General features: G+C 36.6%; 1 protein-coding gene across 14 annotated transcripts in view; it reads left to right on the top strand.

Moving 5' to 3' along the window:
• Positions 1–26,133, top strand: part of PDE1C (phosphodiesterase 1C) — a 613,256-nt gene that overhangs the window by 439,254 nt on the left and 147,869 nt on the right. For all 14 annotated transcript variants that reach the window (XM_064380482.1, XM_064380481.1, XM_064380483.1 and 11 more), the window contains 5 exons: positions 7,375–7,476; positions 8,005–8,125; positions 16,983–17,064; positions 19,467–19,587; positions 21,247–21,422. In XM_064380482.1, coding sequence (XP_064236552.1) covers positions 7,375–7,476; positions 8,005–8,125; positions 16,983–17,064; positions 19,467–19,587; positions 21,247–21,422 — 602 coding nt within the window. The remainder of the gene's footprint in view (positions 1–7,374; positions 7,477–8,004; positions 8,126–16,982; positions 17,065–19,466; positions 19,588–21,246; positions 21,423–26,133) is intronic.

Genomic DNA, 26,133 nt, shown 5'->3' on the forward strand with positions numbered 1-26,133 from the left:
TAAGCCCATTAACCCAAATATAACATATGTATCTTATGTCTTTCTAGGAAAGTAATTTTAATAGATGATAGGTTCTTTTTGGATATAAGTACAGTAGACTTGGGAGGACCTTTGTAAATGAATGTGTTATCAGATATTTATTTTATTTTGAAATGGAATAACATGGAGTTCTACTTTTGGCAAGCCAAATAAACTGTTAATAAATCAATCCACATGTAAATAACAGCTATGAACCATGGACAATTAAAAAAAAAAAGAATGACTTGAGGGTTCTGGAGGGTAAACAAAGTCAGGTAGGTTTTAAGGGGATGAGAAAATTTAGAGAATGTCACAGGATGAGGTGAGTTTGACTTTTTTTTTTTTTTTTTTCTGTGAGACAGCCTGTCTCCCAGGCTGGAGTGCAATGGCGCAATCTCAGCTCATTGCAACCTCGACCTCCTGGGTTCAAGCAATTCTCCTGCCTCAGCCTCCCGAGTAGCTGGGATTACAGGTGCTTGCCACTGCGCCCAGCTGATTTTTGTATTTTTTTTTAGTAGAGACGGGGTTTCACCATGTTAGCCAGGCTGGTCTCAAACTCCTGACCTCAGGTGATCCACTCGCCTTGGCGTCCCAAAGTGCTGGGATTACAAGCGTGAGCCACTATGCCTAGCCGACATTTTTGTCCTGTTATTATGCAGGATGTCTCAGTCTAGGCAACAACTTGTTGGCTAAAACTATCTATATATAGTTTTATATGTATAAAATTTAATATATTTTTAATTAGAATTTTTGTCATTTTTCTGATCAGAGAAATCAAAGTTGGAGTCTGGAGGGTGAGACATAACCCCAGAAAAGAGAGACACAAATAATGAGAAACTAAAATGATGTGTATAACCTCTGTCCAAGTCTCTGGCTGATTCTTAAGCTCTACATACATGGAGTACACTGAAAGAAATATGAGCTGATGTATTGCTTACTGAACCTGTACAGAGCTTGTATTTTGGGTATAAACAGGTTAATTTCCTGCTAAAATAAAACATCAACAATCTTCAGAGCAATATAACAGAACCCAGATTACCTACAATTTATGTCCATAATGTTCAGTATACAATCTAAGTGACATATAAAGATCAGGAAAATGTGATTTCTTAGCAAGGGAAGAGACAATCAATAGATACATTCTCTAGGATAAACTATTGTTAGAATTATCAGATGAGGACTTTGGACCTTAAAAACAATTATTATTTCTATGTTCAGTGAGATAAAGAAAAATGTGCTTGTAATGAATAAAATACAAAATTTACAAGTAAAATGAACATATAAATGAAAACCAAATATTAAAACTGAGAAATAAAATATCTAAATTTAAAATTTGCTGGATAGGCTTAGTGCAGGATAGAGAAGACAGAAGAAAGAATCGGTGGCTTTTAAAAGTTGATTTTTTCAAATTTCAAAGTGGAAATTATTCAATTTGAAAAAGTAAGAGGAAAGAGATGTTTTAAAGTGAGTAGAATGTTAGAGACCTGTGGGATAATTTTATATGAAGAAACATAAGGACAATTTGAGTCTCATAAGTAGAGAAAAGAGAGAGAATGGGGAAGAAAAATAATTTGAAGAAATAATGACTGAACAGTCTCCAAATATTGCCAAACATATAAATATACAGATTCCAGAGACTCAGCAAACCTAAAACAGGATAAATTTGATGAAAAGCATACCTAGGTACATATTATAGTCAAACTGCTAAGAGGCAAAGATAAAATTAAACAAAAATGGCAAATTACACTTAGGAGAACAATTTGAATTACAGTAGACTATTCATCCAAAACTAAGGAGGCCTGAAAACAATGGAACAATTTATTTAAAGTACTAAAAGGAAAAAACAATCAACACAGGATGCTGTATCCTGTGAGCACATACTTCAAGAACCAAGATGAAATAAAAATATTTTCAGATAATATAAAACAACAGGAATATGTCACCAACATTATAAGGAATGCCAAAGAAATTTCTTTAAGGCTTTAAAGTAGTTTCAAATGTGGTTTATTAAAATTTTGATTAATAAATCTAAAGATTTATTGGAAGGAAAATGATACAGTGAAATCAGACTTTTAGGAAAGAATGAAATGATTAATATCTTGGGTAAATATGAAAGACTGTTTTTCTTCATTTATTTAAATTGTGCATATGTCCATTTAAAATAAAAATTACAAAACCATCTCATGGGGTTTATATGTGAGGTGTAATACATGTGACAATGATAACATAAAGACTAGCTAGTGTTAGTAAATGTACTTATTCTGTTGCAGGATTTTTACATGTTACATAAAGTTATACAATAGACAGAAAATTAAAGATGTATGTTATAATCCCCAAGCAACCACTAAAAAAATTAACAATAATAGCTAAAAATTAGTAAAGTTTACCTATTTATCAGTAGGTAAATTTAAAATGACCACTTAGCAATGGATAAATTAAAATTAATTTTAAAACATAAATAATACAAAAAAATCCCAAGCAGAAAAGTTATTACAAAGGGAAAAAAGTAAAGGTGATAATCAGAAAAAAAAATAACATGCTAGATCCAAATGCAACTATATTAATAATTACATTAAATGTTAAAGGACTAAACATTCTACTTAAAAGGAAAAGATTAGTAGAATTGATAAAAAGGTAAACTCCAACTGCAGTTATACAAAAGATACACTTTAAATATAAATACACAAAAACATTCAAAATAAAAGTATGTAAGATATATCAAACAGTAAGAATAAGTAGAATGCAATGGTGATATTAATAAATTAACTGCAAGGAAAAGGATACTGTGGAAGAGAAAGATTTTTCTGATAATAAGAATGTCATCAGAAAGTTCCAACAGTCATAACTATTAGGTAACTGTATACTTCCAAAATGTAAAATTTGATAGGAGAAAAAGGAAAAATATATATTTTCACAATTATAGGCGATTGTAACATTCTTGCCTTAGCAGTTGTTAGAAAAAATGGACAAAAATATCAGTAAGGACCTAACAGGATTTGAACATTAACTACTTTGCCCTAATTAATATTTATAGAACACCACATAACAACTGCAGTATACACATTCTTTTCAATTACACATGTTGGGACATTTTTAAATGTTTTAATAATTTTAAAATATTATAAACTTGAAGAGTATGTTCTTTAGCCTATTAAGGCTAAGGGACATAAATCCATTAGGATTTAAATTAGAAATCAATAAGAATAAGATACCTAAAAAAACCTTGTATATTTGAAAACCTCATATATTTGAAAATTAAACAACACTCTTCTAAATAATTTGTGATCAAAAAGTAATCAGAGGAAACCAGGAAACATTTCAAATTTATCAAGAATGGAAATGTAATATATTAAACATGTGCAATACTGTTAAAACAGTGCCTAGAGGAAATTTACAGCTATAAATGTTCATAGTAGGAAAGAAGAAAGTGCCAAACACAATGACTTCAGGATGTTGGAAAAAAAGAATAATGTAAATTCAAAGTAGATAGAAAGAATAAATTAATAATGATAAGAGGAAAATCAATAAAATAGAAAAAAAAAGAAAAAATTAACAAAGCTAAAGTTGGTTCTTTGAAAAGAGCAACATGATTGACAACCTTCTACCTAGACTGGTGAATAAAAAGAGAGACCACAAGTACCAAGTATAAGTGGACATATCTATATATATGGAATACATAAGAAAATGTTACAAACAACTTTATCTCAACAAATTTGACAACTGTGATGAAGTGAATAAATTCCTTGCAAAATACAACTTAAAATTCACATAAGATGAAATAGAAAGTCTGAACAATTTTATGTCTGTTAAAAAATTGACTTTGTCATCAAAAATATTACCACAAAGAAATATTCAGCCTTGGATAATTTAACTGGTGAACTCTATCAAATATGCAAAGAAGAGATAATACTAATCTTAGGCAAATTTATTTAGAGAAGGCAGAAATACCATGTAATTTATTTTATATAATTTTGATACCATATTCTGGCAAAAAAAATCATAAAAAGGAATATTAAAGACTAATGTATTTTATGAACATAGTTATAACAATCCTCAGTAAAATATTAACTAACTGAATATAACAATATGCTAAAAAGATTATATATCGTTTGTGATAGCTAATTTTATGTGTCAACTCACCTGGGCCTCAGTGTGCCCAGATATTTAGTGAAACATTATTCTGTTGTTTCTGTGAGGGCATTTTTGGATAAGATTAACATATAAGAGGATAGACTCAGTAAAGCAGATTGCCCTTCCTAATATGAGTGGACCTCATTCAACCAGTTGAAGGCCTAACTAGAACAAAAAGGCTGACCCCCTCCCAAGTAAGAGAGAATTCTTTCTGCCTATTAGCTGTCAGCCGTCAAGTTGGAAGTACAATATTGAATGTCCTGGATCTCCAGCTTGCTGATTTACCCTGCAGATCTTGGGACTTGTCAACCTTTGTAACAAGGTTGTGAGCCACTTCCTTACAACAAATCTCTTTCTGTATATGTATATATCCTATTGGTTTCTCTCGATAATCCTGACTCATATTTTGGGCTTATCACAAGAAAACAAGATTAATTTAGCATTCAAAATTAATTAAAAGAATTCACCATATTTAAAAACAAACAAAAAATCGTAAGTCCTTTTAATAGATATATATCAAGTATTTGACAAAATTCAACACTCATGCATGATAAAAACTCTAGGCAAGCCAGAAACAGAAGGGAATGTCCTCAACTAGATAAAGGGCATGTGTAAAAAATCTATAACTAACATCAAGCTTAATGATGAAATAATGAATGCTTTTTCCCTAAGACTGGGAGCAAGACAAGGATGCTTGATTTTGCTTTCATCAACATTGTTAAGATGTTAATAGCAAATGACATGATTGTCTAAGTAGAAAATCCTAAGGATCTGTAAAGGAGCTATTAGAAATGATGATGAATTTTACAAGGTCACAGAATACAAGGTTAATGTAAAAAACATTATACATATGCATATACATACGTGCATATATATATATATATATATATATAGAGAGAGAGAGAGAGAGAGAGAGAGAGAGTACCAGCAAACCATTGGAAAATGAAATAATTTTTTACAATAGCACAAAACATATAAAATACTTAGTAGTAACTTTCAAAAACAAATGCAACTCATGTTCACTGAAGATAACATAATATTGCTGATTATAGAGGACCTAAATACATTGAGAGAGATACTGTCATCATGTAGTGGAACACTGGATATATAAAGATGTCAAATCTTCCAAACTTTATTTATTGTTTCAATATAATTCCAATCAAAATTCTAGCAGAATTATGTTGGAAATTGCCACGATTATTGTAGACTTTATATAGAAATGCAAATAAAATACTTTTTGAATGAAGAACAAGGTTAGAGGAGTCGTATGTCTTGATTTCAAAGCATGCTTAAGTTACAGTATTCAAGGCAGCATTTCATTGGTATAAGTGGACATACATACCTATGGGACCGAATTGAGAGTTTTGAAATTGACTCATCAATTGATTTGTGACTAAGGTGCCAAATTAATTCAATGGGGAAAAGAAAATATTTTCAATAAATGGTTTTGGAATAATGGGAAAAAATAACTTTGACCCTTACTGTATACCATCCTCAAAAAATAACTCAAAATTGGTTATAGACCTAAATGTAAAAGCTAAAACAGCAAGACTTGTAGAGGAAAACAGCAAAATCCTTGGAAGAAGGTGGAGGTTTCTCACACAGGACAGAAAAAGCTTGAAGCAGTTTTTTAAGTGATAAATTGAACTTCATAAAAATTAAAACCTTTTGCTTTTTGGAAGACACTGTTAAAAACACAAAACAAGAAATTGGAGAAATTATTCACAACACATATATTTTACATAGGTTTGAATCCAAAATGTGTAAGGTACTTTTATAACTCAATAATAAGAAAACAACTCAATTTTAAAATGAGCAAGGTTTGAAACACATTTCCCTGAAAAAATACATACAAATGGAATATAAGTACATGAAAATGTGGCTGTCATAATTAGTCATCAAAGAAATGTAAATTAAAACCATAATGAGATTCCACTACATATCCATAAGAATGGCTGAAATTGAAGACTGATTAGAGTAGGCAAAGAAAAACTGAAAATGTTATACACTATTTGACAGTTTCTTTCTCTCTCTCCCTCTCCTCCCATTTAACCACATTTATCATGTACATACATGTAGACATACATAAATACACATTTTAAATATATAATACATATGTATATATGTATGTCTACATGTGTGTACATATGTATGTATTATGTATATATAAACGTGTATATATTATATATAGATATTGAAATATATATTAAATATTTGAAATATATATTAAATATATATGTATATACTTTTATACATATGTATAAAGCTAGAAAATTCAAACTATTCTAGACAGACATAAGCCAGATCAAACTTTGCCTGGGGCTAAGTTGAGGGTGATGGAAATATTTGGTATCATGATTACAGTGGTATTTTCAAAGCTTATTCAAAAACTTATTCAACTGTTAAACTCATTAAATTGTGCAATTTATACAAATTGTAAGCAATTTATTTTATGTAAATTATACCTCAAAAAAGTTGTTAGAGATAGTAAAAATATCAGTGATGGGCAGTAGTCGAGGGAAAAGAGGGAGGGGTGAATCGAAGGAGCACAGGGGATTTTAGGGTGCTGAATCTATTCTGTGTGGATACTGTAATGGTGGATACATAGTACTATGCATTTGTCAAAACTGGTAGAACTGTGCGACATGCCCAGTGAACCTTAATATAAACTATGGACTGTAGTTAACATAATGTATTAATATTGGTTCACTAACTGTAACAAATGCACCACATTAACACAAGACTTTAAAAATAAGAAAACTGTGCAGCAAGAGAGGTTATATGGGAACTCAATTTTTCTGTCTACCTAAAACTCTACTAAAAAATCAAACTATTTGGGGTTTGAAAAGATGAAATACCTATATTCAATGTGATATGGATGATCAATCTACCTCCTAGGATTATTTTCAAGTTAATTCTTTCTAAAACCTCTGAATTCATTTGGAGAAAAGAGCATATTAACACACTTTTCAGTTTCATTGAATTTTTTCCTGTGAGTTAATTTTCCAAACAATGTGTATATTCCATGTATCATATTCCTAATTATTTCCTTCATCCTTAACTTTTATTTATTCCTTATTTTAAAAGCCCACCTTAAAGACCCAAATTAGATTAGAAATGTCAGAAATAGTTAACTGATTTTGATTAGCAGTGGCCAAAACATTAACGGATTTTTACTTTCCATTTTGACTTCCATCCTTTTTTCTCCGTGGTTGTCTCCAATAGGGAGTTTCGAACCTTGGTAATTGAGATGGTGATGGCCACGGATATGTCTTGTCACTTCCAACAAATCAAAGCAATGAAGACTGCTCTGCAGCAGCCAGAAGCGTAAGTGTGCTTGTGGCTTGTGCTTGTGTTTGTATAGGTGTTTGAATGGGTCCTTGTCCATGTGGTGATCCCTTTAAAGAGCATCTCCTTTAACACAACTTTGAGTGTTCTCATACGATGGTGATGTTTGAAGGAGAAAGCATAAAAGTTTTACCTATCCTAAGGAGGTATGTTCTCATCAGAGTTGAAAGAAATAATAGAGGCAGTATCAGTTGTCCCCACAGAGATCCCCAATGCAGAAGCAACAAATAAAAGTCAGTGACTCTTGGATTCTTGTTGTCTGTTTGAAGGATGCAGTCATTCTAGAAATGGATTGGAGTTCAGAGAGTCCAATTCAGTAAATATAGATACCAAGTTAATGAGTGTCCCAGTTGTAGGATGAAGTGATGCCTTTTCCTCAATTTAGCTGAAGTGGGATTTGAGATGGAAGAATGAAATAAATTTAAAAATTAATAACTTAAAAAAAAAACTCTTATTGAGGTTTTGAAGAGTGTGGTCATCATGTGTTTGGGTGATTTTGGTTTACAGCATTGAAAAGCCGAAAGCCTTATCCCTTATGCTGCATACAGCAGATATTAGCCATCCAGCAAAAGCATGGGACCTCCATCATCGCTGGACAATGTCGCTTCTGGAGGAGTTCTTCAGACAGGTACTTTGTTGCTGTCTTTCCATCAGGGTTGTCATCACTGGATATTTTATGAATTTTATATCTTAGCAATGCTAGGATAAGGACTATTGAGATTACAGTAATTTTGGGGGGGTGACTCCACAGATTGTTTTGCTTCTTGGTCATGTGATGTTTCAGTCTTGCCTAAATACTGATTTTCAGGACATTGTGGTATTTCTATCCTATGCTTTTCGGTTTGGGGAAAAAAACAATGTTTCCTTGTGGCAGTCTTTTGTCAAAATGTCTTTAGAGGGGTTCTTTTGCTTTTTTTTTTTCTAGTGACTTGACAAAATGGCAGTTACTTTGGCATCACCCTGTAGGATTAAGATTTTTTTTTTTTTTTGAGATAGAGTTTCGCTCTTTGTTGCTCAGGCTGGAGTGCAGTGGTGTGATCTTGGCTCACTGCAACCCCTGCCTCCTGGGTTCAAGTGATTCTCCTGTCTCATTACAGGTGCCTACCACCACGCCTGGCTAATTTTTGTATTTTTAGTAGAGATGGGGTTTCACCATGTTGGCCAGGCTGCTCTCGAACTCCTGACCTCAAGTGATCCACCTGCCTCGGCCTCCCAAAGTGCTGGGATTATAGGCATGAGCCACTGTGCCTGGCCAGGATTAAGATGTTAACTTGAACTCATGTCTCTATTATAATTGGTTGGGTTGTTTCTTTCTAGTGGACAAGTCCATGATGTAAAATTCAAAACCAGATGTGGCAATTTGGGGTCAGGAAATCACTAGAAACTACTATACTGATTATATTTAAGCTTCGCTACATCCTAAGTTCCAGAGTTGTGTTGTCTATAAGAATTGGCAGGATCTTCAATTAGTATAAATTGTTTAAAAGCAAATTTAAAAAATACATAGAACTAGAGAAATAGAAAGGAAATAAATGCATAGCACCAAGACCAAAGTCTTCTCAAATTCAGGCATGTGCGCTAACCTTATCTCTAGAAGTGCTACCATTCAAACATCTGCCTCCAGACATTCGGGCCTGAGATTGAAGGCATGATACATAGATTTGGGGACCTAAATTATAATTAATTCAAGTTAATACAGCTAATTCAGTTAATTCTTGCTAATTCAAGAAAGGGGTCCAACAGCATGGATTCAGAGACCTCTGATTCCATAAAATACTACTTAATGACACGAGTCACAACTTCATGCCACAAACTAACAAGAGATGGGCTCTTTTGCTATTTATTTAGATTTCTAAAAGAGAATTACTCTTGTGGTTATTCTTACTCTTATATTTTGAGTTTGAATGGAGAAATTGTAGAAGGCACCTGTGTGTGTGCATATGTGTATGTGTTTTCCTTCTGATGCTGTGCATACTCTCTAGTAATGAAGTAGGGCTAGAGTTAATAGTATGTTAAACAAATGTGAGAAGATCCTTTATTGGAGTTTTTATTTCAACTGATTTATGGCCTGAGTCTAATCAAATTGCTTTTCTAATTTCCTACAGTCTTATCTATGATTTGGAGGGGGAGGTCTGGGGAAGGGAGGGATTTAGGATAAGGTTGGGCCAGATGTTTTCTTCAGACCCTTTGTTATGAAACAGAAGGCATTGCCTTCACTCTGTCTATGGTGCACATGCACACATGCACACCCATACGCCTCCGCACCCCCAGCTGTTTATATGTGTATGTCAACAGGTACCCTATTTAATGTATGGTTATTTCTCTTTGCCAAGTCATTGCTCAGCCTCCCAGAGTAGTTCTCAAAGGAAACTCCATGGTGTGGGGGAACTAGAACTCCACAGGTGACTCTGCAAATTCATCCTTCATCAAGGGTTTCTTTTGAGCTATTTTTCCAAAGGCTATTTTTCTAATAGTAGTAAGAGGATGTTCTCCAAATTTCCACTCTCCTTGTCATATGCTTTCTTTGATAATACTTTTGTAATATCACCCTGTATTAGTCTGTTCTCATGATGCTAATAAAGACATACCCAAGACTGGGTAATTTATAAAGGAAAGAGGTTTAATCGACTCACAGTTCCACATGGCTGGGGAGGCCTCACAATCATGGCAGAAGAATAAAGGGACATCTTACATGGCAGCCAGCAAAGAGAGAGAATGAGAACCAAGTAAAAGGGGTTTTCCCTGTTATAAAACCATCAGATCTCATGAGACTTATTCACTACCACGAGAACAGTATGGGGGAAATCTCCCCCAGGATTCAGTCATCTCTCATTGGGTTCCTCCCACAACATATGGGAATTATGGGAGCTATAATTTAAGATGAGATTTGGGTATAGACACAGCCAAACCATATTATTCCACCCTGCCCCCTCCCAAATATCATGTTCTCACATTTCAAAACCAATCATGCCTTCCCAACAGTTCCCCAAAGCCTTAACTCATTTCTACATTAACTCAAAAGTCCACAGTCCAAAGTCTCATCTGAGAAAAGGCAAGTCCCTTCTGCCTATGAATCTGTAAAATCAAAAACGAGTTAGTAACTTCCTAGATACAATGGGGATACAAGCATTGAGTAAATACAGCCATTTCAAATGGAAGAAATTGGCCAAAACAAAGGGGTTACAGGGCCCATGCAAGTTCCAAATCCAGCAGGATGGTCAAATCTTAAAGCTCCAAAATGATCTCCTTTGTGTCCAGGTCTCACATCCAGGTCACACTAACGCAAGAGGCTGGTTCCCATGGTCTTGGGCAGTTCCACCTCTGTGGCTTTGCAGGGTACAGCCTCCCTCCTGACTGCTTTCATGGGCTGGCAATGAGTGTCTGCTGCTTTTCCAGGCACAAGGTGCAAGCTGTCAGTGGATCTACCATTCTGGGGTCTGGAGAATGGTGGCCCTCTTCTCACAGCTCCACTAGGCAGTGCCCCAGTAAGGACTCTGTGTGGGGGCTTCAACCCCACATTTCCTTTCCACACTACCGTAGTAGAGGCTCTCCATGAGGGTCCTGCCCCTACAGCAAATTTCTGCCTAGGAATCCAGGTGGTTTCATACATCCTCTGAAATCTAGGCGGAGGTTACCAAACCTCAATTCTTGACTTCTGTGTACCTGCAGGCTCGAAAACACATGGAATCTGTCAAGGCTTGGGCTTGCACTTTCTGAAGCCATGGCCTGAGCTGTACCCAGGTCCTTTTAGCCATGACTAGAGCATCTGAGAGGCAGGGCACAAAGTCCCTAGGTTGCACACAGCAGGGAGGCCCTGGACTGGGCCCACAGAACCATTTTTTCCTCCTAGGCCTCTGGGTCTGTGATGTGAGGGGCTGCTGGGAAGGTCTCTGACATGCTCTGGAGACATTTTCCCCATTGTCTTGGCTCCTTGTTACTTCTGCAAATTTGTGCAGCAGGCTTGAATTTCTCCCCAGAAAATGGGTTTTTCTTTTCTATTGCATTACCAAGCTGCAAATTTCCTGAACTTTTATGTGCTGTTTCTCTTTTAAAACTGAATGTTTTTAACGCAGCCCAAGTCACCTCTTGAATGTTTTGCTGCTTAGAAATTGTGTCTTAGATACCCTAAGTCATTTCCCTCAAGTTCAAAGTTCCGCAAATCTCTAGGGCAGGGGCAAAATGCTGCCAGTCTCTTTGCTAAAATGCAGCAAGAATCGTCTTTATTCCAGTTCCCAGTGAGTTCCTCATCTCCATCTGAGACCACCTCAGCCTGGATTCCATTGTCTATATTATCAGCATTTTGTTCAAAGCCATTCAACAAGTCTCTAGGAAGTTCTAAACTTTCCCAAATTTTCTTATCTTCTTCTGACCTCTCCAAACTGTTCCAATCTCTTCCTGTTACCTAGTTCCAAAGTCACTTCCACATTTTCAGGTATCTTTACAACAGCACCCCACTCTACCAATACCAATTTACTTTATTAATCCATTTTCACACTGGTGATAAAGAATACCCAAGACTGGATAATTTATAAAGGAAAGATTTAATTGACTCACAGTTCCGAATGGCTGGGGAGGCCTCACAACTGTGGTGGAAGTTGAAGGAAGAACAAAGGGATGTCTTATATGGGGGCCAGCAAACAGAGAGAATGAGAACCAAGTGAAAGGGGTTTCCCCTTGTAAAACTGTCAGCTCTCATGAGACTTATTCACTATCAAGAAAACAGAATGGGGGAAACTGCCCCCATTATTCAAGTATCTCCCACCAGGTCCCTCCCACAACACATGGGAATTATGGGAGCTACAATTTAAGATAAGGTTTGGGTGGGAACACAGCCAAACCATATCACACCCCCTATGGCTATGAGTAATTCATCCATGGCTGAACAGTAGATAATAGCTAACTCATAGAAGTTTGCAGTATGAAAGTGATTCCTTTTGTAATTATGAGAAAGTAAAAATGAATTACTTAAATATATGAACAATTTTTTTTCCTCATAAAGGAAAACTTGTTTGCACATACATATACTTGAATAAAAATATGCTGCAGGCAATATGAAAATAACAATATTGAATTTTTTGCCTGTTAGGAAGGGACTGTTAACTCATTGGACTGGAACTATTTTTTGGTAATTACTATTTTTTAGTAATTACAATTCAGTAAATTATTTTTATTGACTCAATATTTTAATCTAGATGCCATAAGCTATATTAACGCAGGTAGGAGAAATGTTGCCTCAGCTGTTAACTATAGACTTTAAATTGGACAGTTCTTTTTAAAAATTATATTTAAAAGTTGGGTTGTATTTTAAAATAAAGAGAGAGTCTCAATGCTGATGGTTCCATGGTTTACTAAGAGAGTAAGTTACATCTTCAGTTTTATAACCATAGTTTACAAAATCTAGTCCACTGCCTCAGGGTATTTTTTGATGAAATATTGACTTCAAAGAAGTATAAGTTCGCCTCATTGGTAAATCCATCGTGTTGTAAAAACTGTGATGATCATTTTGTTTCTATTGCTGTATAATTTTATATTTTGCAAACATCTCTTACAATTCTTTTAATCTGTGTCTATGGTAGTTTTCCCATATTTATGTATTACACGTGTTGGTGAGTTTTTTCCTTTTTTCTCTGTGAAATTATCTGATTGTTTTATTGTTTTTCTTTTTGTTTATAGTGCCTTCATTGGTATTTTTATTTTTATTGATTCAGTTCTCTGAGATGCTTCCAGCACAATCTGCTTTAATGTGATGTTTCTAGTTTTCTTTTCAATGTCTTTCCTGTGCTCTGCTAGGTCCCATTCCCCTGAGCTCTTGTTCTTGACAATTTCAGGAGCTTCCTTCTGTTAATAGTGGCACTATTTTTCTGACAAGTGTTCCCCATCTATTGTTTATCTGAAGTTCTTTATTCCTGCTTCTGCTGCTGATGGTATAATACTTCCTTCTCCTCCCTTTGCTCCTTTTTTTTCTCTTTTCCATCCTCTTCTTCTCCACCTTTTTCTTCTTCTCCATCACTTTGTCCTTTTCCTCTTTCTACTCTTCCTTTTGCCCCTTTCTTCCTCCCATCTTTTCTTCTTCACTTTATTATTATTATTTACCATCTGTGAGTGAAATGTATTTTTTTCAGACCAACTCTTTGCAGATTTGTACCACAGGGCAATCAAAGCAATAGTATTCTAAGCTATCTATAATTGTCCTTGGATTATTATGAGGGTCCTATGAAGTGGCGTATGCATGGTGTGTGTGTGTGTGTGTGTGTGTGTGTGTGTGTGTGTATGTATGTGTGTGTGTGTGTCCCTTTACTTTTTCCAAGACTATAGTGAACAGCAGTTGTAGGGCCTCTTGCAATTCAATGTCTATTCTCTACCTACCCTCTTGGCATCTTCCTCATTCCTCTCTGATATTTACAGCATTTGGCAGCCCTTTGTCATATAGTTTTGATTTGAAATTACACATTTTCCCTAGGATGTGTGATTGCATTCTGTTTCTTACCCTCCTTATTTTTGAGGTGATAATTTCTGGAAGAGCTGAAACTTTACTATGCTATCTTAAATCCAACATTACAATGCCTTTCTTTTATGTTGTATTTGTGCCTGCTTCCCCTGGGAAAGAAGAATATACATTACTGTGTTTTGTTCAATCTGAGTTTTCTGTTGCTTTCTCAAACATTTCCCTTTTCTTCATTTCACCTGAAAAGACTTACTTGAGATATTACCTAAATGTCTTTGGAACCTCTCACTTTGATAGATGCCATCTTCTCTGTGAACTTCCAATACAGATGGAATCCTTGTTTCTTTTGACTGGTCTGCTGCCTACATATAGCTACCAGAACAAACAAACCCCTAAATGTATAAGTGCACACATAAATGGAAGTTTTGCACCCACTCATGTAAGGAATAGGATGCATGTTTCTTGATTGGCAAGTGGTTCTATAATAATCAGTGATTTTACACCATACTCTGCCATCTACCTTGTATTTCTGCTTGTCTACATGAAGCCAGCAAACCGAGGAAAGCATGGAGAAGTAGGAATAAGACATATCAGCCTGAACTGTGGTAGAAATGCATCCCTTCTCTTATTCTGTTATTGAGCACTAACTGGCAGTGGTTCTGGGCAATGGAGTCTAGCTGTGTAGACAGGAAATGGAGGAGGAGAAGAATGGGGGTTTAGAGAACAGCTACCTGCCTAATTGCTCTCTTTAGTTTGTCTGTCATAAATGTCTGAGTGGCCAAAGGAACTGGAGTGTTTCTAAGCAAATTGGTCTTTTCATTTATTCAACAAATATTCATTATCTTCCTTCTGCATACCAACTACATGACTTTATTAGGTGGAGTTATCTTAACCCATATCACAAGAATGATATTTATTTTTCTCAGCTTTCCTGGAAGAAAAAAAATGAGTGAGTTTAAAAAAAAATCCTTTGTAAATAGAGAGTTTTGCCCTTTTTTGAAAATGTTGACCTTTTCAATAAAGAGGAAAGTCTATGAATAATTTTAAGCTATAGCTATAGAGTCATACAGTGTTGTATTATCACTCAAGTAGGACTCATCAGTAGAAGTTTGTTTCTCTACATTATTATTAGCATTGTTTGTTTTCAATTCATATCTGTTTTCCAAAGGGAATTCAATTACCTCTGTTTGAAAGTAGGCTTTTAATAGGTGAGTGTACACAGCTTAATTAAATACAAAACATATAAATTATGTGTATAATTGAGTATGGACAAGTTCACAGAATTAGGAGTTTTTTAATATCAGGTTATTGTTCAGTAATGAAATTCAAATTAGTGTTTATCCTTTAATAGTCAAATGGAGAGCGTTCACATCCTCCCCATTAAAATGTACTGACAGAATAATTTGTATCCCAGCTACATGGGAATATAAAGGGTTTTATTTGTTTTAGCTGAACTATCCCACCAAACCATCTACATCACTAGAATTTATGTTATAAATATGCTTCCTTTTCTACATACCACCTAGGTAGAAATCACTCAGGGAGAAATCATTTTTATCATGCCGCTTGAGAGACAGAGCAGTTTTCAGCAGAGCATACTTGAAATAAAGAAGCCATTGTGTCCCCTGGGGTATCTATACAGGAAGAGGGTGCAGAAGGAACGGAGCCACTTAAGGACTATTCCAGAGACACTTGGATATCCCCAGCTTCCACTGTGACCCTGCTGTTCACCTTCCTCAGACACACACTCCTTTTCCGTCCTTTCAGTTGATGCTACATGTGAGCTAGCATCTGTTCTCTTCAGTAGCATGCCTTAGAAGGAAGAAGCATTCAGTTTTGAACCAGGCCTGCTTGAAGGTTGTTACTACCCTTTATTTGCTATTATATTAATTTATTGACAGTACTTATTACAATCAGAATGTATTAGGTGAACGAGTTCACTTAACATTTCTCAAATCTTGACCTAAAATATTAGAACCACCCATTGGGAAACAACAGTAGTTCTTTATATTCATTTACATACATTTTTCTCTTTCATCCTTATAACCCTATAAGGTAGAGATTACTATCCCACATTTAACAAGTGATAAAAACGGAAAGGTATGGAAGGAAAATAACCCATCTATGATCTATCATACATCTAGTAGGAGAAAGACAGGATTCAAGCACAAGTCAGTAGCTATTATCCGGAGGCAGTAAAATGAATTAGCACAGCTTCATTAGTATAAGAAGGGTGACATATTTTTCCCTTTCTTCTGGGGGTATGACAAGTATTAAGACTCTGATCCAAGTTTTTAAAAAACATCTCTATCATTATTTAGACTTTCCATAGCACTTGCTTATTATGGTGATACCTTTTGGTGAGATTGAGAATATATTGGTCAGACAATTGTGTTTTATTGTTGTCTAACTTTATAGACACAAGCAATCATTTATTCTGGCTCTTTTTGGTCCACTTTTCATTATGAACTGACCTCTGAGGCTTAGAAGCCAGAAGCACTTGCTCCAAATGTGTGGCTTTAGGCAGCACTAGGAGAATCCATCTGAATCAGTCCAGTTTGAATTTTAGTTTCAGACACTGCCCACAACTAAGAGGAGTTCACTAACTAAACAAAGGCCACAGGTTGACCCAGGATGACTTGAAAAGACACAGAAATTCTGCCTGCAGTGCTGGCTCCAGGCCTCATGACATATTGCCTGTTGCCTTATTTTCCATGGAGGTCCTAGTACTGCCCAATGAGGCTTTCTTTACAAGAGCATGAGCTTTGCAGTTGGGTGGAGCTATTGGATCCCAGAGGGCTTCAGCCTTTTGTTGTCTTCTTTGTAGAGAGGCAGTCTCCATAAAGACTTATTATATTGTAATACTATAATGCATATATTTTAATTTAATAATTAAATATTTTATTAATAAGGTAATATAATATAATCGTAATAATTAAAATAAAGACCAGTGGCCTCCATGACAGTGAAAGTTGCTAAATGAAATCTGGATGACTCAGCCTACTGTTTCTTAATTTACTATGACCTTTTATTTTTCTAGGGAGACAGAGAAGCAGAGCTGGGGCTGCCTTTTTCTCCTCTGTGTGACCGAAAGTCCACTATGGTTGCTCAGTCACAAGTAGGTACGTGTTTGCAAGCTCTTTGGATAGAAGAAAGCACCAAAGCAGGAAGCCTGTAGAACTAAACACAGATGTTCCTAGTGATTCTTTGGCTGGGGAACTGGCTCCATTCTGCCATGTTGTGCTCATGGCTCTGCTTGATTGGGTTGATGGAGCCACTTTCTCCATTCCTCTCCCTGGAATGTGGCTTGTTCATGGAGAATTGGACAGTGACACACTTGGTCTCTTCAGAAGACAGGTGGTACCTAAAGTGTCAAAGATTTGGCTGAACACAAAGCTAAGATAAAAACAGAACTCTAGATTAAGTGGTTGGACCATTGTCCCATTTACAAAGGTTGTGGGGAAGCTGATGAGTTAGCTCAGGTTTGAACACGTTGAGCTTAATTTGTCAGAAAAAAAGGCGAAAGTGGTGTCATCAAACACTTAAGTTTCAGCTTAAAATTACACTGTAATTAACCATAATACATATTTGATTATCACTGCTTCCTTATTAATGAGTATACTACTGGTATTTGGTTGGGATAGTTCTTGTTTTATCAATTACACTGTAGGACTTTTAACATCCTTTACTGCTGAGCATTAATGCCAGCATCACCCTTACTTGGGCCACTGTGAAAACTAAATATGCATTCATACGTTTCCAAACATGCCCTTCAAAGGGAAATCGGCAACATTTCCTCTGGTTGGTATTCAGTTTGCTTCCAATTTTCATGTGGCTGTGTGATGAATTACCACCATCCCCACTAGCTTCAGCTCCTATTTTTTCTCCTGATTGTTACAGAACATTTGAGTGTCTGAGCTGTTGGGACAATCGCTATAGCCCAACTTCAGCCATCTTTCTATCATGGTGATCTCACAAAGGTATAGTTGTAGGTCTGAGCTCTCTTCTAGTTTCCAATCCTGTTTCTTCCAACTCTGTTTGCCCTCTCCCATCCAGATATGCCCCCTGTACCTCAAAATCAGCAAATCTGAAACTGAGCCCACTGTCTTTCTCCAGCCACATTCTTGAGGTGCCTTTGGCAGATCCCATACAGAGGCAGTACCACTTCCTGCTGTGCAGGTGTCTGTGCCTGCTTTGCATTTCCACCTTAGAGTGGCCTTCTTTATCTTTCGTTTGAGCAATTGCAATAGCTTCTAAATGATTTTCTCATCCTTCTCCCTTCCTGCTCCCTTCCTTTTTATCTATCTTGCCAGATTAACTTTCTAAAGAACATGTAAAAACTCTTATGACAATGCTGCCCAAACATCTCCAGGAGCCTCCAATGTCTACCTAAGTCCTAACCCTTTATCTGAACACTTAGGAACCTTTCTTCCTAGAGCTGTTGATAACCTGCCTTCTCAAGCTTTCCTTCCCTAAGTCCAAAAGATTCCTACTCCCGAGCCAGTCCCCAGATACATCTTACACCCTCTTATCTCTTTCACTTGGGTTTTTCCACTCCCACCGCCCAGAGTGAATAGCCACATCTTCCTCTCTACCCATTCTGTTTTTTTTTTTTTCTTTCATTGCACTTTTATTTGAATGTAATATTTGGGACAATTTTCCAAAAAGGCCAGTATTTCCCAATTTAATCTTAGGTCATAATAAAACAAGCAACAAAACAGTATTTGGGATTTCAGTTTCTCACCCTTATCATTCAAGACTCACTGCCTCCCATCATCAGTATTTATTGAGCATTTACAGTGTACTAGGCACAATAGAACATACAGAAAACATTGTCCCTGCTCTTGAAGATCTTACATTCTAAAAGAAAAAATACACCTCTTTTAAAATGGCATTTTTGTTGGTATTTTCTCCAAAGTACTGAGGAAATATTTTTTAAAGTGAGCATAACTCACTTTGGGGTATAACTTAGCCCCACCATTATTTACAGAATAGAGGAAGAAAAAGAGGAAGGATTTTAAAGGCAGACAATGACAGACCATTCAGGATAGGTAGAGTTTTAAAGGGAGACAAACAAAGTCTCGTCAACTAAGGAGATATTTGCTGCAGTAAATAGGATGAGGGAAATAGTTTGTGAGATGCAAGCAAAGGAAGCAGGCTATCTTAGACATTGAGTCCTCTCCACCCATTCTTAAGGACTCAGCTCAAATGTCTTAACTTCAGGCAGGTTGTATTGTTCATTCTTAGTCTTTTCCACAGCTACTATCACAGTGCTTGTTCTGTAGTGGGTGTTGAGTATGTATTTCTTAGGCACTTTATTGAACTATCCTGAAAAGTCATAGGAAGCTATGTAGGAGAAATGAAACTGACATGTAATATCCAAATCAAGAAATATATAAAGCGATTAAGATCAACCCATTCTCTTATAATCTGATCTGGAGCTTCCAGATCAGTTTCTTCTGGAAAGTATGGAAAGGCCCAGGGTAATATGTGGTTCCTCTGAAGCATTGCTGTTTATCTTCAGGTTTCATTGATTTCATCGTGGAACCCACCTTCACTGTGCTTACGGACATGACTGAGAAGATTGTGAGTCCACTAATCGATGAAACTTCTCAAACTGGCGGGACAGGACAGAGGCGTTCGAGGTCAGTGGGGAAGCTTGAGGGCTTGGGGGTGAGGTTGGCCTGTCGATGAGGGTAGAATTCTTCTTTTGCAGGGGATGGGGATGGTATTTCACAGACATTTGCCTTAGCTCCTTCTTGTAAAAGTTTGTCTACCTCTTTCCTTTTATCAGAGCAGTTGAAATTGTATTACTCGTACTATCCAGGCTAAACTGTAAGGAGTGACCAATGTCTAAATCATAACAGCAGGCACCTGGTGCTGCCCCTCCACCACCCCATTTGCTGCATGTTTGCCTGCTGTGCCCAGACAGTTTTTGCTCCTGTAATACTCCACAAAGACAGTACCACTCATCAAGAGTACGTACAAAGAAAGGAAACTGACTTTCAAGGTTTGCACAAAGAACAAAGTAGAGAAAAAGAATCAAAAGCTTGAAATCACCTTCTACCACCACATCATTATATCAAGGGTAGAGCAGTAGTTAAAGAGTACACGCTCTGGAGTCAGAATACCAGAGTAAAAACTGCTGACCTCATCATTTGCTAGCTGTGAAATCTCAGGCAAATTGTCTCACTTCCGTCATCTGAGAAAATGTGTATTACAATACTCAGAGGTGGCTGCAAAGATTAAATAAGTTATTCAATCTATGTTAAACCTTACAACAGGGTCTAGAACAGAGGAAGTGTAGCTACAATAAAGCTAACTCTTAGTCTTTATTAGATATACTACTACTATTACTACTACTACTAATCTCCTTGTTCACGTAAAACACTGGGCTTTGTCATAAAAAAAGGAAGAAGAGAAATGGAATGAATAGAAAATGGAGAAGCAAAGAGCAGGAAAAGGAGTAAAGAAAGACAAATGTTAGGACAAGGGGACCCCAGGGATGCTTCAGATGGATGGACCCTCTTAAGGTTGCTAACAAGGAGGACGGAGCCCCCTGCCAGAGTCCCCATGGCCTCACAGCTCTTCGGGCACTGGGGCTGAAACATATTCTGCTTGTGTAGTCCATCATGAATTTGTATTCCTACCAGTCATTGCTTTAGCTGCTTGGTAGTAGTAGTTACTTCTTTGAAGTTTTCCAGAAAGACGGTACTTTTTAATATTTACAAACTTGCCCATAAAGTCTTTTGCATGACTTAGTCTCCCACAATCTCCATGCTGTCTGCATTTCCATCTTCTCCCAGCAACGTAAGGAAATTATCACTTCTCCTGGACTTGGGGATCCTGGGATCATAAAGACCCTTGCAGGGGACGGGCAGAGCTGGAAAGAAAGAGGAGCAAGTTTCTAGGTAATTTGGAAAAGTGGTCAGTGTGGAAGCAGGTGGGTGAACTGTGGAATTAAGTAGATGTCCCAGTTCAAATTGATCAGTTTCAGAGAATAGAGCAGAGAAAATTCATGAGGGGATTCTGGTTATTGGGAAAAGAGAAGAGGCCAATGAGCAAAGAAGAAATATGAAGAATATAGAGACTCTTGAGACTGCAATGCTGATATTTTTCCTGATGAAAATTCAGAATTTCCCACCTGTCATATGTGGAAAATAGAATAATTATAAACATCAGGATCCAGAAATTTCACAGCAATAACTTGATGAGTGCTAACCACTCCTCCCCTGGGCTTGCTCATTGGAAGACATTTTCCAAACACTAACCCTCTTCTTTGGTATCATTTTTTTGTTCTCCAGTTTGAATAGCATCAACTCATCAGATGCCAAGCGATCAGGTGTCAAGAGCTCTGGTTCAGAGGGAAGTGCCCCGATCAACAATTCCGTCATCCCCATTGACTATAAGAGCTTTAAAGCTACTTGGACCGAAGTGGTGCACATTAATCGGGAGAGATGGAGAGCCAAGGTGCCCAAAGGTAACATACCACAGACCTGTCCAAACCAATTCAGTACCCACTCATAAAAACAAGATTGTCCTCCCTGAGTTATGTGTGCTGTAAATAAAGCGCAGTTGCTCACGATGCAGATTCTAATTGCTGATTATTAGAATCTACCATCTTGATATTCATAATATCTAACAATCAATGCATGATAAAATACAGCAGACCTGCAGGGCTCCTGGCATCACGCTCTTTATCCTGTGGGACTAAACTCCTTTTTCTGGTATGAAGACTCTACAGGAGGTGGGGGTTTATTTCTTGGTTTCTGCTAAACCATCTTGTCGTTTTCATTTGATGTCATGTGGCACAACTGTGAGGCTTTAATTTCTTCTTTTGCCTAAGTAAAGACCCACTAATAGCCACCTTGCTTTGGCCATTATGTTGGAATATAAGGCGCTTTAATTTTCTTATATGCATTTTATATTCCTTTCATATTCTCAATTTCCCTTCACTCATTGCTCAAACCATATAATTGGTCTTCAGAGATGATGGTAAATTGTCGGTAAACAGAAATTCCCTGAAGCAGACATCATCAGAACTAAAAGTTGAGGCCCTTGGTAATATCAACAGAAAAAGATGGAAATTTGCACAGTTTTGGAAGCTTTGCTTCCTTTGTTCATATGTGCATTTGTGACTACTGAGCATGTACTCCATGATCGGTACATACTACATGATCATACTAGGGATGGAGGCCCTATGTGTACAGGCAGTACAAATCTGAGATAAGAGGTCTGACACTGTGATGCCTGATTCCAGGTAGGGACACAGACATTGGTGGCTCTGGGAGCTCAGTGAGGGGACTGTTCCCAGTGAGCTTCATGGAGGTGAGCCTTCAACAAGAGTCAGTTTTTGCTAACATCTATTATGTGCCTACTATGTGCCAGGCTGTGCCCAGTGCCCAGGGTACAGAGATGAGTAACAGACACCCCACCCTCAAAGCTCAGAGTCTTGTGGCAGGGGAAGGGAAGAGACATTACTACAGAGTTTCATTCAAATGAAGAATGGAAATTCAGTCAAAGCCTTGAGTTTGTCACCAGCACCTCCAGCCTAAGCCCTAAGCCTTCACATCAGACAAAAATACAACATCCCCTTCCCAAACATAACATCCCCTCCCCAAACACAACATCTCACATTTTTACCCTCCTGGTGTCAGTACACCAGGTGAGAAGGGTGGGGACGGTGGGTGAGAGCATGTTCTGGCAGTCTTGGTTTCCATACATTGGGGTGGGGGCTGGGGGTTCTGCTTCTAGTGTAGGAAAGAAACAGCCTCACTGTTGTAGTTATTCAAAGGCTTGTCCACAAAATTCTGTCCAGTTTTGTGATTTGTCTATAAAATTCTGTTCAAGTGGCTGCTCACTTCAGGTGAGGCAAGGAGTTTATATTGATGGCACTTTTAGGGCATAACTGAACCCTTATCATTTCAGGACAGATGTTGCACCCTGAGTTGTGGAGGGAGCCAACACCTCTTCCCTATTTTAAACACACCCTCTCCTAGTTCATTCAAATGCTTTAAACATTTGAATCCTCCCTGTTGGCAGGCGTTGCAAGCAGCAATGGCAGCTACTGCATCATCTCCAAAGAAACACTCTGTTATAATCAATTACACTCATTACACTTGAAAATTCAATTTCTGACAACATGCAATTTAAAGAGGTACTTCAAAATAATTTGTTTGCAATTATCTGGCTTACTAAAATTACCTTCTGAAACTAATCACCTCGGGAAGCATTTGACAGTTTCAGGGGAAAACTGCCCTTTAAAAAGAAGAGGTAAATAAACAGCTAATAATTGTTAAATGTCTTAGGTATGGGGATAGAGATATTTCAGAAGCACAAAGTAGTTGTCTGTAGCCCTGCTTGGGTGTTTGGGAAGGCATCAGGTAGCAGGACTCCTGGGATTGAGACCTGAAGGAGGTGGCGTATTTAGAAACAAGAACAAGGAGAAAGGGGTTGGGCAAAGGCACAGAGCCTAGGGTTATGAATATTTTGTGGGAGAATAGTTTGGTTATCAGGGCACATTTCAGTTAGCAGGGAGGAGAGAGAATATTGAGTCTTGACTTGCAAGGGTTTTTTTTTTTTTTTTTTGCAAATTCAGATAAGGTTCTTTGAGGTTCACTTTGGTGATGATAATGTACATCACAGAATTGAGGTGAAGAATAGAAATAATACCTATAAAGCACTAAGAAAGGAGCCTGCACAAGGTTGGTGCCTAAGTAGTAGCTGCTATTTATACAAATTGGAAAAGAAGGTTAGAGGTTTGAATACAAAGTTAATAAGATACCAACCTATAACTAATATTTTATAACATTCTCAGCAGCTCAGTAATGCTGTTACTGGTTGACTGGTGCCAATAAAAGATCTAATGCACATCTGTTTTTTGTTGGTGGTAGTTGCTTTGTTCGTTGCTCTTTTTTTGCCCCAGATGACCCTGATTTCAAAAGGCTGTCCTTAATGGGGCACTTGAATGTGTATGTTAATAAATGCATTGGAAATTTGTCTTGGTTTTGTTAACCAACCTGATTACAAAACTAGGTAGGCCAGAACTGATAATTATTAGGAAAGATTAAATAAATATTCTTATAGCCCTTAGAGTTAAAAATCACTATTCCCAATTAAAGATATTTGAACATAATTTTCAAATCTGATCAATATTGATTAATTTCCATTCAGTATTTAGTACTTTTTTAACATTTATTTTTCTGGTATTAGACTAATATGTTTAAGTTACACATGCTGAAATATAAAAAATATATATAAAAGAAAATGAAAATTATTACCTCTCCAGATATATATCACTATTAGTAAAATTCCAATGTAATTCTTTGTATTTTGCTTTTCTGTACATATCTATAAGATAAATTGGGATCATAATATAATATTGTCTTGTATTTGACCTTTCTCTTTCTATTTTGAGTATTTTATTCTGATACTGAATATTGTGATTTACAATATGTAAAGAATTATTCATTTACATATTTTTCTCATTTTTGAGTTTTTGATGTTGATTGAAGTTTTTTCTTTGACTAAAATTTTCAGGAAGTGGGAACACCTTCTAAGTTCTTAAATGTCTAGAAGCACCTTTCTTTTGTTCTTGTATAGAACTGAGATTTGACTAGTCAAAATTCATATAATATTTTGGGTTTTCTGGTCAATTTCTCTCTCTTTTCTATCTTTTCTCTCTCTTCTTCTCTCTCTGGTTGTAGGTAGTATAAGTAGGCATTTCAGAAAATTATATCGAGATAATTAGTCCAATACAATTTTTAATTGAAACCCCATAGTATCATTATACAGGAAGGCAAATTAAATAAAGACATAATTCTATTTCCCCAAAGCTGTATGGACATGCAGTGTGGGATAGAACCAGCTCTCCACTGGGAGGAAGGAAATTTATGGATCTTGAGGGTTCTGTTCTGTCTTAACTCTTAGCTGCTTGCTATTGGCTGTTTTTATCACAAGTCCCAACACCACAGAGAGTCTGACATGGGAACCCAAAAGAAACAGAATTGAACCACACATCTCTTGCTTTCTACTAGTCTAGAAGCCTAGTAATGTCAAATCTAAGACCTGAAAAGCGAATTCTCTGTATACATGCTGTCATTGGAACCTGTGAGTGTGTATAAAATAACTGTTCTTACCTCCTTTTTCTCATTGTGGGAATATTTCATCCATACTAATAATTTTACCCAGAGAATAAAAGGGAATCTGACTTCAGTTAAAAAGACCTACCTCCTGCCAATGTATTTTATTTTTTCTTATTTATGTGCTTGCTTGTTTCAGTCTACAAATTTTGAGTTGTATCACTTTGAGTGTCATGCAGTTGATCACACTAATGTCAGCTATCTCAGAGATGTGAGGAAGAGATAGAAGTTGAGTAGAAAAGTTGCAGGACCACTTGCTGTAACGTGATTGCTGTAGAGAATTCATACAATAGGGTAGGCTCATAACTGATTTGATCATGATGTCAGAAGGGCTACCATTCATTCATGTAAGCATTAATTGCCTGATAGCTACAGTTAAGAAGAAAACCAAATTTGTTTCTGAAATGTACCCCCACCACCAGTTTTTTATGTTTTTTGCTAGATTTCCCATGGAAAATTGGTCTGACTTAGTTGTCAAATGAATTTTTCTTGCTCAGATAATATTTTATGCTCTTTCATAGCAAACTAGAATTTAACACCTTCAGTTTTTATCAAAAATACCTCCAACTTGGGGTTATTTTGAATATTGAAAATTTGCCATGGATTCAGTGGGGATTCTGTCAGGGGGTTATAAATTATTTTCTAAAACTGATACCAGGTTCTGAATATGAATGAATTCTCCTTTTCCTTGCCTCAATTTCCTACTCTGTAGTAAAAATAGTCATCTTTTTACTCACCTACATTATTGGCTAAGGAAACTAACATTTGGCAGATGACTATTCTTTCATAATAAGACTTAGAGTTTATATACTTTCTGTATTTTCTGTCTGTCTAGATTGCTGAAGAGTGATGATGATACATACAAATAAATTTACACTGGCATATAGGATAAATCACACCCATAGGAAACATTTCATTTCATGAACAAATACTTCATGAGTGTATGCTATGCACCAGGCACCATGCCAAGCACTGAGAATTCAGTGACAGAGATGACATTTAAACCCCATCGTCAGTCACTGAAGAAGGATGAGATAAAGCCTGAGTGAA

This window comes from Aotus nancymaae, unplaced genomic scaffold, assembly GCF_030222135.1.
Source record: "Aotus nancymaae isolate 86718 unplaced genomic scaffold, 86718_ANA_hifiasm-v0.15.2.pri h1tg000025l, whole genome shotgun sequence".
Classification (NCBI taxonomy): Eukaryota; Metazoa; Chordata; class Mammalia; order Primates; family Aotidae; genus Aotus; species Aotus nancymaae.